The sequence below is a fragment of the Gymnoscopelus braueri genome (genome assembly GCF_963280865.1).
Source record: "Gymnoscopelus braueri genome assembly, chromosome: 11".
In the NCBI taxonomy this organism is placed as follows: Eukaryota; Metazoa; Chordata; class Actinopteri; order Myctophiformes; family Myctophidae; genus Gymnoscopelus; species Gymnoscopelus braueri.
In genome coordinates, this window is record NC_137613.1 from 37,050,972 (window position 1) to 37,064,570 (window position 13,599).

At 43.9% G+C, this 13,599-nt stretch overlaps 2 protein-coding genes across 4 annotated transcripts in view; both read right to left on the reverse strand.

Moving 5' to 3' along the window:
- ppp1r9a (protein phosphatase 1, regulatory subunit 9A) overlaps nucleotides 1–13,599 on the reverse strand; it is an 84,218-nt gene that overhangs the window by 9,106 nt on the left and 61,513 nt on the right. For all 3 annotated transcript variants that reach the window (XM_080443051.1, XM_080443052.1, XM_080443050.1), the window contains exons 8-12: nucleotides 12,490–12,543; nucleotides 6,143–6,372; nucleotides 4,946–5,042; nucleotides 2,941–3,094; nucleotides 1,941–2,029 (exon numbers count right to left, since the gene is read on the reverse strand). In XM_080443051.1, coding sequence (XP_080299177.1) covers nucleotides 1,941–2,029; nucleotides 2,941–3,094; nucleotides 4,946–5,042; nucleotides 6,143–6,372; nucleotides 12,490–12,543 — 624 coding nt within the window. The remainder of the gene's footprint in view (nucleotides 1–1,940; nucleotides 2,030–2,940; nucleotides 3,095–4,945; nucleotides 5,043–6,142; nucleotides 6,373–12,489; nucleotides 12,544–13,599) is intronic.
- LOC308094851 (nucleoporin NDC1-like) lies at nucleotides 7,953–10,172 on the reverse strand (the record flags this gene model as incomplete). The annotated part of the gene is made up of 1 exon (XM_080441677.1): nucleotides 7,953–10,172. One exon carries the CDS (start codon nucleotides 10,170–10,172, stop codon nucleotides 7,953–7,955), a length of 2,220 nt encoding a protein of 739 aa, XP_080297803.1.

Here is a 13,599-nt window from a genome sequence, read left to right on the forward strand (position 1 = left end):
CTTAAAGGGATATTTCACTTTCTTTTTTTTTTTACTCAAATTTTTATCCCGCGATTTTTGTAACCCATTTTTTTTCACCCAGTGCCAATTTCCTAAGTGATCCTGGGCACTACACCAGCCCTACACCAGTATTACACCTGTCACCCCACAGTAGGGAGGCCAGGGCCGAGCTCATGCTTCCTTCAGGCATGAGAGCCAACTGACCTTCTTGTCACCTGACAGGGGGGAGTTTCCCTGGTTGGACGTAGCGCGTGGAAGGAACACGTTATTCCAACCAGTTCCCTTCCCCTCCATCAGGCGCCCCGGCTGTCATGGGGGAGGCGGTATAGTGACCAGGATTACTACATGTTTTTGTGAGGGTATTAACTACCCTAGGAGACACGGGGAGAACATGCAAACTCCACACAGAGTAGGCCCTTTCGCCAACCCCACCTAGGGTATGGGCGCTGATGACGCGGAGGAGAAGACACGCCCCCAGTGCCCACAGCGTCCCCGGCGGGAATCGAACCCAGGACCTTCTAGCTGTGAGGTGACAGCGCTACCGACTGCGCCACCGTGCCCCTGGGATATTTCACTTTCAAAAAAACTTTGGGTCATTTTATCATCATCTACTCAGGCTTTTGTGAGCCCCCCAGACCATTTTTAAGTTGCTTGATTCAGTATTTAGATATATGATATTCATTTTATCAGACACGCCCCCTTCCTATAAAAACCCATTATAACCATGTTAGATTTATCAAAAACACCCGTCCTTGGTTCTGGTGACTTACCCCACCCTCCTAATACGCGAGGGGGCCATGTTTTTTCTATAACTTTTTCACTTATTTTATTTTTTATTTTTTTTGTATTACATTTTTTTTCATTTTCCAAACATAATATAAAAAATAAATGAAAAAAGTTATCGAAAAAACACGGCCCCCTCGCGTATTAGGAGGGCGGGGTGAGTTACCAAAACCAAAGACGGGTGTTTTAGATGAATCTAACATGTTAAAAATGTAGTTTGAAGTCATAATGGGTTTGTATAGGAAGGGGGCGTGTCTGATAAAATGAATATCAAATATCTAAATACTGAATCAAGCAACTTAAAAACGGTCTGGGGGGCTGACAAAAGCCTGAGTAGATGATAAAATGACCCAACGTTTTTTTGAAAGTGAAATATCCCTTTAAGGCTTCATAGCTTTCCATACAGCCAATCAAAATCCTTTTCCTGTTGTTTATCCAATCCAAGCTTAGCTCTGCCTACTCTTTTTGACTAAGTGACAGTAATGGAACTGGACAAGAGCATTTTGTCCAGAAGCAGGCAGAGGCTATTATTATCACACTGAGAGAGACTGTAGGTTCAGACGGTGCCAAACAATTCATTAGTGCTGCAGAACAACACAGACAGAACACACGGTCACACTTTTATTTTTTTCCTGTTTACTATCATCATGGGGTCCCCACAAAGATAGTACTGTACACAATACACACATAGTGTGGCAAAAAACAACAACGTCTTGTGTATTTCTCTTCAAAATGTTGAGATTGCGAAACGATGTCAAACACATCGATTCATCAACCATACAGAATTCACACCAGATAAAATGTCCATCTGCTGTGGTCAATTTGCAGCTCAGGTCGATTCAGTTTGTTTGTTTGTTTGTTTGGACCCTTATAGAACGCAACTCAAAGAGCTTCATATACTGTATATGACAAGCAAGTTAAACTTACAAAATAAAAATTAAAAAATTATAATTACAAAAGAGATACACTGAATAAAGAATTAAGTAACAGCAACTAATGTGCTCAATATTAGCCGGGGACAGCTGATATTGATAAACCATCAGATAATGCCCTGATGATTATATACTGACCACACAACCACTACATCCTCTCAAAGGAAAATAAAGATCATGACATCTTAGTGTTAAAAACAGATACCGAAATGCGTAAATACAAACCTCTCCCTCTGTAGAACTGATGCTGTCTCTGGCCATTGCTTTGTAGATCTTCTTTTTACTGGGTGACAGGGAAGAGCTCTCCCTCAGATCTGCGCGCATGCACAAACGCACACACAAACACACACACACGAACAAAGTGACAACAATGATGACAAACATATCAGTGTATTAAAGTGGCCTCTCCCTTCATTTTACAGTGTCTTATTAAGCTAATCTTTTTTGGCCAGTATAATTTAAACCCTATGTACTCAGCTGATCAGAGTCCGCTGGTACCCTATACTAGGGCCGCTAGTATTTCATGTGGGTAATAACTTCATCACTCACGTCAGTTTAGATCAAATTGCTACTACAGTATATGTGGGCCTTTCACATCTGACACACAGACATGAAAATAAAGCCAGGGGACCTTAAAAAGAACAAATGGAGACAGATGTGTTGTAAACAGATTACTTGCATTTTCTTGCTGTCTAGGTCGTAGAGGTGAAGGGTGAAAATATGTTATAGTATAACAGTAACAGGGAAGACAGAGGATTTGTCAAGAGGAGTTATAATGCGAGCGATTCTTAATCCAAGGACAGATCTCTCAGTGAGTGTGTGTGTGTGTGTGTGTGTGTGTGCGTGTGTGTGTGTGTGTGTGTGTGTGTGTGTGTGTGTGTGTGTGTGAGAGAGAGAGAGAGAGCCTGTGTGTCTAAGAGCTGATGTTTGCTGTATGAAATAAGTTAATCCTTAAATCTCCTAATGTTGACAGTAAACTGACAATGGACAACAACATCAGACAGGGTTATGGGAGCAGCCTAAAGACATTGTTACAACCATGATGGACTACATTTAACATTACTGCATCATTTTATCTACACACAACAGGGCACAATGTACAGTACACCCTCTTCTTTTGCACATCTGATGCACATTGCACATCTGAATCCTGGTTCAGAATGCATGTACATGCACGTATAATACGAGAATACTGTCCATACAGTGGGCTGCATGCTAATCTCACCACTTAATAAGGACGATGAGGGCTGGGCAGCGGCCCTGGAGGGGCTGTACTGTTGAGTGGCGCTGCTGTTGTTGCTGTTGCTATTGTTGTTGTTGTTGACCTGGATACCGTTCTGCTTCATCAGCTGCATCAGCTCCGACTCCAACGCTGCGATCTGGTTTGTGAGAGAGAGAGAGACGGCAGAGGGGAGGGGTTGACACACGACACAGGTTCTGAATCCAAAATCAAACAAGAGGGATTTGTTGTTATTGTGGTCGCCGTGTGAACTGGTTGGAGGAATGAGGATGTCCTAGCAATGGGAAGGTATTAACAGGCTGTCCGTTTTCACTTAGCATCTCTATTCTGGGGCAAACATTCAGCAAAAATTACGCAACGCATAGATTGGCTATTTTTAGCGACAATTTTCTGCGTAGGGGAAAAAAAGGAGGGGGCCTAGTATAGACCCATGGGGGACTTCAGTCAACTAAGTATATAGGGTTTAAGTGTTTTTTAAGGACTGCTTGGTTTGGAATAGCCTGCCAGATGACAGGACATGTGCATCAACTCTGACCTCTATTAAAAGCAGGCTTAACGCGTTTCTCTTCGCAAAAGCCTTTGAGCTGGTTTTTATCTGTGAGTGTGTGTGTGTGTGTGTGTGTGTGTGTGTGTGTGTACATCCTGGAAGCTTCATTAGTAAACTTTTGTACATGATTATTATACTGGTATATTATACTGAATTGCTATTCTTTTGTATGCTTTTATTTGTTTTACTTGTTTTGACTTTACTTGATTTGGTGACTGAATTCGCTTCCTGGGACTCATTGAGTGCAGGTGAAAATGAACACAACTGAAGTTCTTTTTTAAATATTTGAAGTTTCGCTAAAGAACTGTGTATTGGGTAATTTGTTTTAGACTTTGCTTAAAAAGTGAACTGAAAACCCCTGCTGCTGTCCTGTCAGCATGTAACATCCTGTTTCCTGTTGCACTTCAGCTTTCACTATTTAACACTCGAAGGGACAAGGTTTTTGTTTACTGTGAGTTGCCCACTCTCCCATGAAAAGGCCTGCATGACATACTTGGCAACCAAGTGACAGGTCCACCTGCCATGGTCCACTGAAAGGTAACGTCTGCTGTCATCTACAGGGCCGTGACACGTGAGGTTAAAAAAGGCACATTTTACACTTGATGAAGTGCAAGTGCTAACAGCTCCCTCCAGTGGGAAGACTTAGGAATTCATATAGATCAATCAACGGAAACTGCACATCCCTGATCACAGCACCACATTGTAAATCAATGAATGTGGTCTACAGTAGCTAAATGTGCAGGACTGTACACGATGCACACAGCTTGCTGATAAATCAGAACAACAGACCGAGTAGCAGAGAGAGAGGCATACAGTGGGACACATACTGTACAGTAACTGCTGTTAAAAAATATAATGAAAACAACATGCAGTACAACACAGACTGCCAACAAATTGCACACTTCCCACTGAAGGACACACCGTAGTGTCTGTTGATAGTGTCAACTGATAAAAATGATGGATTCTAACAAGTATGACACAGCCAAGGTTAACCACTTAAACCCTCTAGCCTTAGTAAACTGGACCTGAGTTGTACTTTGTTCAGTCTACACCAAATCGCTTCACCAACAATAGCCAATCTACAAGCACATAGATGTGCTATTTTTGACCAATGTTGCCCCGAGAATATGGATGCTGGGGTTGAAGTGGTTAAAGGAACACCTTTTCAACCTTATTTTCATATAATTGGTCCTCACAAATGCTCATTATAAGATGCCGTAATCTTAGTTGTTAGTGAGGGCCATTTATATGAAGATAGGTTGAATATGGTTGGTTGAAGTGGTCCATTAAGGTTGTAAACTTTATTATCCCGGGTAGGGAACTGCCTGTGGTCAAGGTGCAGTAAGTACACTAAACAAACAATCATAAAACAGATATAAGTGCATATACACACACAACGCAATGACAGGTGGTGACAATGGAAGGACGGAGCTGCTGGTTTACCCTGATTTGCAGGCCCTGGATCTCAGCCAGGTGAGCTTTCTCAGCCTCCTCCAGCCTCTTCCTCTCTCCATCCTCCTTTTGGACAAACTCCACCTCTCTGAAACAGCGGGAGTGGAAGGGGGAAATTAACGTGGTGAGTGGGTGTGTGTTAAAGGATAAGATGAAAGAGGGAGAGATAGAGAGAGAATTGGAAAGATGGTGTGTGTGTGTGTGTGTGTGTGTGTGTGTGTGTGTGTGTGTGTGTGTGTGTGTGTGTGTGTGTGTGTGTGTGTGTGTGGGTGGGTGGGTGGGTGTGTGTGTGTGAGACACTCAGAAAAAGATCTGCCCGTCTTTCTCTCAGCCCTGACATCCGAGGAACCAAGGCTGTTTCAGACTGTCAATGTTACTCACTTCACTTTGACCCTGGTGCTTATACTGAGCCCATCACACACATGGACACACACACGCACACACACAAGCGCACACGCACACGCACACACACTGAGAATAAAAGGCGCAGGACTCCGAGACATGTCCTCAAATCCTTGTTGTCCTTGGTTCTGGGATGTTGCCGTTTAGCTAAGATCATTGGCCTGGGGGTTCAGAGCCAATTATAGGCAGTCAGAGCAGAGGGGAGTAAGAGGGGTTGTGATGGACTGACCAAAGTGATTAGTGCACTGAAGAGGTGCCCTGCATGAGAATGGGAGCTCTGTGTTCAACTAGAATCAAAAGCGACAAGACTCGCATCATAAAAGAGATGCTCTGACTAACTCATGGCAATCTACTGTATCTTCTCACACAGTGAAATCCTCAGTGTTCATTTAAAGAAATTACCCGTATATGGCCTTTATTGGTCGATTATTAGAGCTAAATCACAACAGTGTTGGTAGTTGTTCTGAAATGAGGGAGTTTTTTTTTGTTTTTAGTATGAGACAAAATTAATGAATGAATTTATTCAAAAAGTCATCAGTTTACCAACATTGTTCTGGGTTCAAGACTAGCTTTTTGAGCATACTTCGCCTGGAGTCGCTTCTATTTGGAGTTCTTTGCATCGACGTAGGCTGAACTGTGGAGATGATTGAAAATTCTCGAAAAACAAGTGGCCTTACAGTACCGTGACCTGTTTTTGCTGCTAACCATGATGCTAAGCTTAGCTCTAACACTAACCTCACTGAGCCTCATTTATATCTCACTAGCTTAACCATGGAGTTCACTCACTTTTGCTGGAAGTCCTTGATGAGTTTCTTGGCCTTGTTGTACTTCTTCTCCAGGGTCTGATACTGGGCCTGGGCCTCCTTCAGGTGTTCGTTGACGGTGTGGCAGAGGGTCTGGGCCTCAATCCAGTAGCTCTCCAGCTTCAGCATCCTCTCCTTGTTGTCCTCGATGCTGGCCTTCAGCTGGCTCTTCTCCTTCTCCCAGCGCTGCTTCTCCCTCTCCACCGATGCTAGCTGGGAGCGGGAAAAGGTCATGTTGTTATAGTAGGTACTGGCCATGCATGAAAAGACACATCCAGCTGCACAATGCACACCTGAATCCCCCCATCTGTCCTTGTCCCTTTTATGCCCATATATGGAAATCCCTGATGTCATCAGTATATGCCTATATGGGCATATATAGTATACATTGTATATTGCAATTTATATCACAATAGTGAACATTGTATTTTTCACATAGTATACTGCTATTTATATAGCTATAGTGTACATTCAGTGTACATTGCAAACTGCTATTTATACTTCTATATAGTGTACATTGTATTACTGCTATTTAACACTTTATTAACACTTCAGGTTGTGGGATCAGAAACATTCCAACGTTAACATTTCTGGGTGAGATCTTGTCAGGTTTGTGAAGTTATTCTAGTTTTATCGTATGGCCATTTGAAAGTCAATGTTTGTGGGCAGAGAAATTTAAGAATTTCCCCACTCTTGCACATGTACCTGTCATAAAGATTTTACATGAGTGATGGCCATATATATATATGGCTGTAATTTACTTGAGCAAAACTGACACGAACGACACAAACACCTTCATTACATCTTGATTGTTCGCTTCACTCCATTTGAATAAAGCTGATGAGGATTCTTTACATCTTTATTAAAGACTAATTTCTCTTCTCCCTGACCTTTAGTGACAGCTGAGCCTGGCACTCTGCCTTTCTTTTACTGGTGCTAATGTTTTGTATTGTTTCTATTTCATTGGTATTTTATGCTAATCTCGGTTTATATTGCATTATTGTCTCCGCCGGAGGCGGAGAGTATGTTTTCGCTTCGTCCCGCTGTGTGTTCACCTCCCTCCTAGCCAAGCTAACATTGGTCAAGCTCCACGTGACACGTGTCAATATGTTGACACCAATGCCTTTGATTGGCTAGAGGGACGCATGACGAAATAAAATCCTATAAATAGGTGTGTCACTTCAAAAAGCCATTTATGTTTTTGAAGTGAGGTAAGACAGGATCAATCAGTCTTGATTGGAACAGTACCTTCCAGTACAAATCACCCGTCCGTCCGTCCGTCCGTGCGTGTGTGTGTCCCTCTGAGAACACCTAACATTGGTCAAGCAAAGGCGCAGAAGGCCAAAGCTAAGAAAGCATACTCATCTACAACAGTAACACAGAAGAGGACTATAGAGTTGAATTGATCCCACAACAAGGCCGAAGTCTTAATACTGTAACAATTGGCCACCTTGATCAAATACATTATGTAGCACTAGAGAAAACTGACATAGATCAAACACACCAATCAACTGCTGAAACTGTTCAAGAGAATGAAGATGAAGAAGACAGACAAGCATTTGAACAAACCAGTCAATTATGAGGACTCCCATATGACACATTGCTTCAAGAAGATTTTTTTTTAGATGCAGACACTACATATTCAGTCGCCCCTGCAGAACACCAAAAACCACGCGCATTCTACCAAGACGACCCGTTCTACCAAGACGACCCGTGCTTGGTCTGCTGGCGGAGACTTGTGCTCCGAGGAGCACATTTTCTAGTTTTGTTTTGTTTTAACCTCTACAGCACCTTTATGACCTGGTCATAAAGGTGACTGAATACAGTTTGAGTGGAGTTTGAGGATTTAAAGGCTCGGGAGCTAAGGTGCATGAGTGTTTCTCTTTGTACTCCAGAATCTGTAGCAATCTCTTTTGGTGCTCCGCCGACATCTGTATAGCATTTAAGTGCTCCCCAAAGGTGGATGTTATCCTGTCGATGGCGGTCTTGAGGGTGGCTCCGAGAGTGAAGCGCAGCGTTTTATACGTGGGGTCTCCCATGCTGTAGAATGATCTCACAGGCTTGCTGGAGGCATGGGGCAGCTTGGAGTGCATATCTACTGCCTCCTGAAGGTCCAGCATGCAGCTGAGAATGCTGGGTAGCGTAGTCTGTACGACGCCAAACTGGTCTTCGGAGAAGGAGGCTGCTACTAGGTGAGACAGCCCTTCCAGTGCCCAGATGTGAGCCTGGCTGTCAGCAAAGAGAGCTTGACTGGAGGCTTCTGGGAGCTTGTTATACAGTTCTGCCCGCTTTTCCAAGAAATCTTTAGCCTGTTTCTGTCTGTTCTGGAGGAACTGAGCGAAGACATTTCTAACCGGTTCTTGTCTGTTGAGGAGGAACTGAGTTGGACTGGGTTTGGAGACTGCTGTTGTTGGATTTGTTGCTGGGCAACTGCTATCGTATGCCTGTGAGTATGTGGGGATGGACCAGAGTTTGGGGCCCCTCCTCACAATGGGGGGGCTCTGCACAGAGCCATACCAAGGTGAGGAGGGTTCCAGGGGATTGGTGAGGTGCCGCAGGGCTGGGGAGGTCAAAGGACTAACCTGTTCTTGTCTGTTCTGGCGGAATTGACTTAGGAGACTGGGTTTGGAGACGGCTGTTGTCGGGTCAGGGGTTGATGGGCAACTGCCATAGGCCTGTGAGCCTGTGGGGGTGGACCAGAGTTTGGGGTCCCTCCTCATAACGCGTGGGCTCTGCACAGAGCCACAACAAGGTGAGGGTTGTTCCAGGGGATCGGTGAGGCGCCGCATGGCTGGGGAGGACAAAGGACTGTCCAGGTCTGGCGAGCTTATGGAGCTGTGCGACTGTGTAGATACCTTGTCACTGCCAGTAGACCTGGACTTGGCCTTACTATTGGTGGCGGCTACAGTGTCATGGTGAGCAACGAGCCTCTGGGTCAGGTCAGATAGCAGAGACAGACACTCCTTACTGATGGCATTCCAGTTATGGGGACGGCCACCTGGCTGACTTAGACTGAAGACCTCAAGACGTCGTGAAGGAGAGTGGGACAGTAATGCCAAGTCCTGCAGAGCTAAAAACTTCAAAATCACTGGCTGCTTGCCAGCGATAACCCCGATAACCCTGGCAAGACAGTGATGTTCGTCCTCAGGAAAACTGTGCGCGTCCGTGATAAAGATTGTGAAGATCAGCACAGTGATGTACAATTGGAACAGGAGGAAGGTACCACTGATCCATAGGTGGTAGACCAGAGGGATGTCCAGCATCCCAATTATGGAGTCCAGAGGGTAGAGGGAGCTGTCCAACTGAAGATTCAGTGTTTTACAGATCCATGTTCTCGGAACATATCCTAGGAATTTATACACAACAAGGAAGTTCCTGACAAGATAAAGGCTCTGGGTGGCACTGCATTTGACCGCCAAAGGCAAGGCGCCCGTAAAGCGAAGGAACCTGCATTGCTGAACAGTGGGGAAGGCCACATAGTTCATGTTGTGGACCACCCCCAGTAGGCTGTGACTGAGGCCAAAAAAGGCCCCTGCTAACAGCAGGACAAGGGAGTGCTCATTCAGACACAACTGAGGGGTGCCGCCACTGTCACTGTGTGTGCACGGGTAGCCAAGTGTCTGATATCTTCCTTCAATGGCTACAGCACAACACCAGGCCACTAGAACTCCCATGACGCAATGCAGGAGAGAACGGATGATCTGACGAGGGTGAAGTAGCTGATCAAAAAGATCCATCTTTGAACAGGCAATAGATGGGACTACTGTGTAATATTCCAGGTTGAAGTCAGATATTCCAATGACCAGGATCCCTGCGAACATTAGAATGAAGGGAAAGATGGTGCTTGTTTCGATGTGCAGGCAGTCTGATATGGAGTGGAGCAGACTAAACCTGCTGAGCACTATGAACACAGCTGTGGTTGGAAGCATCAACAAGACGGCAGGAATGATGCTGTCCTCAGCTTTACAGCTGATCACGTTACGTAACCAACGTCTCTGCTCTATAGGTAACATGTTGAGACAGATGGAGAGCTAAAATAACAAACCGGTATGGCTGTTTCTTCTTGTTGGCAGCTTAAACAGTGTCTTAAACAGTGCACTACTTTCTGATATGGCTTGATATTGTTCAGTAGCTTGGCTCTTATAGACTCTATAGGACCTATATTTACCTAGGGTTGCTCTATATATTCCATAGCCACGTCATAGTGAGGTCACATGACCTCAGGTTCAAATATGGTGTAATGTGACATTAGATAGAGTACGTGTGGGATCTCCTTTTCTTTTCCTTTTTTGATTAGCAGCCCTTTTTCTCACCTTCCCTGCCACTTTACCACATGTGGGATCTTCTGATCCTTTAGTGCATTGCTAAAAAGCAAATGTTACTTGATGGCATAGATGAGATTCTTTGAGGTGGCTTGGTAAAAAGCACCAATGGTCTAAAACGATTCAAATAAAGCATTCCCCTGTATCTGGCTGTTCGTTTATTTGGAAGACCATTTATCACTTCAAAGGAGTAGTTCACCCCCAATCACTTACACACCCTATGAAGCCTTGAATTCATGGAGATTTTTTCAGACTCCTGCAGTTGTGTTAGTTACTGTAAACTATACTCTACCATACAGATTAGGCAAAATAACATTTTATTCTCTAAAGAATGATATGTATTGCAGCTTTAAGTATTATAGTATTATGATAACCTGAACAACAATGGGGACCTCTCTGATGCGATACAGTGGCTACACACTTTCTAAGGTGTCTGTGTTTAAACTCAAAACCGTGAATCTATCCGTCTCCCCTAAAAACCTTTCTAACAGCTTCTCTTCTATTGCATTTTAGAATATAAATAGAATATAAATTCAGCTGGAAATGTATCAAATCCGGACATTCTTTGGCATAGTATTGTTCTGCTGCAGATTGAGTGCATACACCCGCATGCACACTACACTGCACACACACATGCGCGCACACAGCTTGCTATCAAAACGCAGAGAGAGTAATAAAACATAACTTCAGCTCTTCTGCAAAGATGCATGCTGTTCCCTCTATTTTTTCCTCAAGAAGACTTGTGAAACTGAGAGCCAAGAGACGGAACTACTACTAAAATATATATGCCACAGAAACATTTCTACAGTAAGATACATCTAAAATGGCTGACTTCTATGGCACAATCTTTGGTTAAAACAACAAAAAGGTAAAGCTCTATATTCTGATAGTAATCATTATAGAGTGTTTGTTCAGTAACAGCTGTCTCCCCGTCTCTCCAGCTCTTTAGAAAACAGGAAATACAGTTTCAGGTGGGTTGCCAATTTAATCCAATCAGGAGAGAGTACCCATTTATCAGCTTCAATTTTATAGAGTTCCAGTTCTAAATTTGTGTGCTCATTTCTTTGTGTAATCACTTACAATTCCACTTGTTTATCCTGCATTTTGGACGAGTTCTCTCCCCTGTTTCAATAAACCTGCAAATGTATTTTCTGTTTTATCAAAGAGCTGGAGAGACAGGGAGACCACTGTTACTGAACAAACACTATAGCAATGATTACTATTAGAATATAGATCTATTTAATATTTTTTTTCATAAATAAAGATAATGACAGCAAAGTGCATTTCCGATAATGCTATACACTACTATAATCAGGTTAGTATGGTCACTGTCTGAATAGGATAAGCTGTCATTAACGTCTATTCACAGAACTTGGCCAACCCACTTCCTGGTGCAATTAGTGGCAACCGATTTCCAGCGGCCAGTTAATGCACCCACGCATCTTTCAACGGTGACAGACTCTGACAGGTGTCAATCTATCTGTACCCACAACCAGCTCTCATGTTAACTCTTTAAGATCGGGAACGCATCTGTGTGTCATTTTAGATTTCGTTGGACTATTCAAAAATAGCAAATATACAAGCTCGCCGCGCTATGAGCTTGTAGATTACAAATGAGCTTGTAGATTACAAAATATTGGGGGTCCGCGGCCAAATACATATAATGTATTTGGGGATCCTTGACATGAACAAGTTTGAGAACCACTGATATAGAAACATACGTTTTTCAAAAAAAAACCTGTGGGATTTAGAAGACACTTGTAGAATCCACAGAAGCAAAGATTTGAGTTACAAATGTTTGCCTTAAAATATATATATTCAAAGATTTGCACACATTTTCACGATTTTTCAAAAAAATAGCAGATCTACAAGCTCATAGTGCGGCACTCGGTGCCGCGCTATGAGCTTGTATATCTGCTATTTTTGAATAGCCCAAAGGAATCTTAAAAATGACCCGTTCAGGCCGTTCCTGGCCTGAATGGGTTAATAATACACCAAGGTGGCTTACCTTGCTTTTTAGCTTCTGGATCTCGGCCTCCGTGACTGTGTGCTTGATCTGCAGCTGTGGTTGGAGAAGCAAAAGTGTGAGATAAGAGGAGAGAGACACAGTGAGAGAAGGCAAGGCAAGGCAAGGCGGTCAGATGATCAGACGCATGGCTGCGCAGGCTCATTGCTGTCCATATATACAGTGTGATGGATGGGGGCAGCCGACCCTGTCCTCCATGACAGTCGGCAACACGGCTCACACATGCACACGACACGCACGCAGGAGAGGAAGTCCAGAGATAGACAGACAGACAGATAGCTACACTTTGACCACACGTTTCTACTTTCGGTTGGATATCGAGGAGCTCACTGCCAATGGGGCTTATTCAGCATCTCTTGGCACATTGGTTCTCAAAGTGGGGTCCGGGGACCCCCAGGGATCCTTGAGGGGGTTCCAGGGGGTCCCCAGCTAAATGATGGATAGTTAGGAACCAAATGGACCCTTATGGGTCTGTAACTGAGTGTACAAATGGAACCAAATGGACCCGTTAGGGTCCATTTGTACACTCTCAGGGTTAAATTAACGTTGATTTTACAATATCAATTTGGGTCCCAGAGATAGAAATGCCATTAAATGGGGGTCCGTAGCCTAATGCATGTCAAACTGGGGGTCCTTGAAATTAAAATGGTTGAAAATCACTTCTAGAGCCATAAAAATCTTCTTATGGGGGTCCCTGGCAACTGGCATATCTTTTCAAATGGGGGTCCGCGGTAGCCTGACACTCAGCCTGAATTTTCATTTCGTTTCACTCCATTATTCAGTCTGAAAGCCCTCTCAATGCAGCGGAGTTCTGAGATGGGGGCGTGGCCAAAGTGGGACTCCACTATGAGCCAACGCGATTGGTTCATACTGGATTGTCCCGATCCCGATTCGTCGGTCAGATTTTCAACCGAGCAACACCCGCCTTCGAAAGCGTCACCAGACCCTGAATGCTAGGCAAAGGATTCAGGGGGTGGAGCCAGGCTAGGTCCGCGGGCTAATAAGTGTCAATTTTGGGGGTCCTTGACATGAAAAAGTTTGAGAGCCACTGTCTTAGCATATTCGATCTCTTTGGAGATGATCAAACAAAGA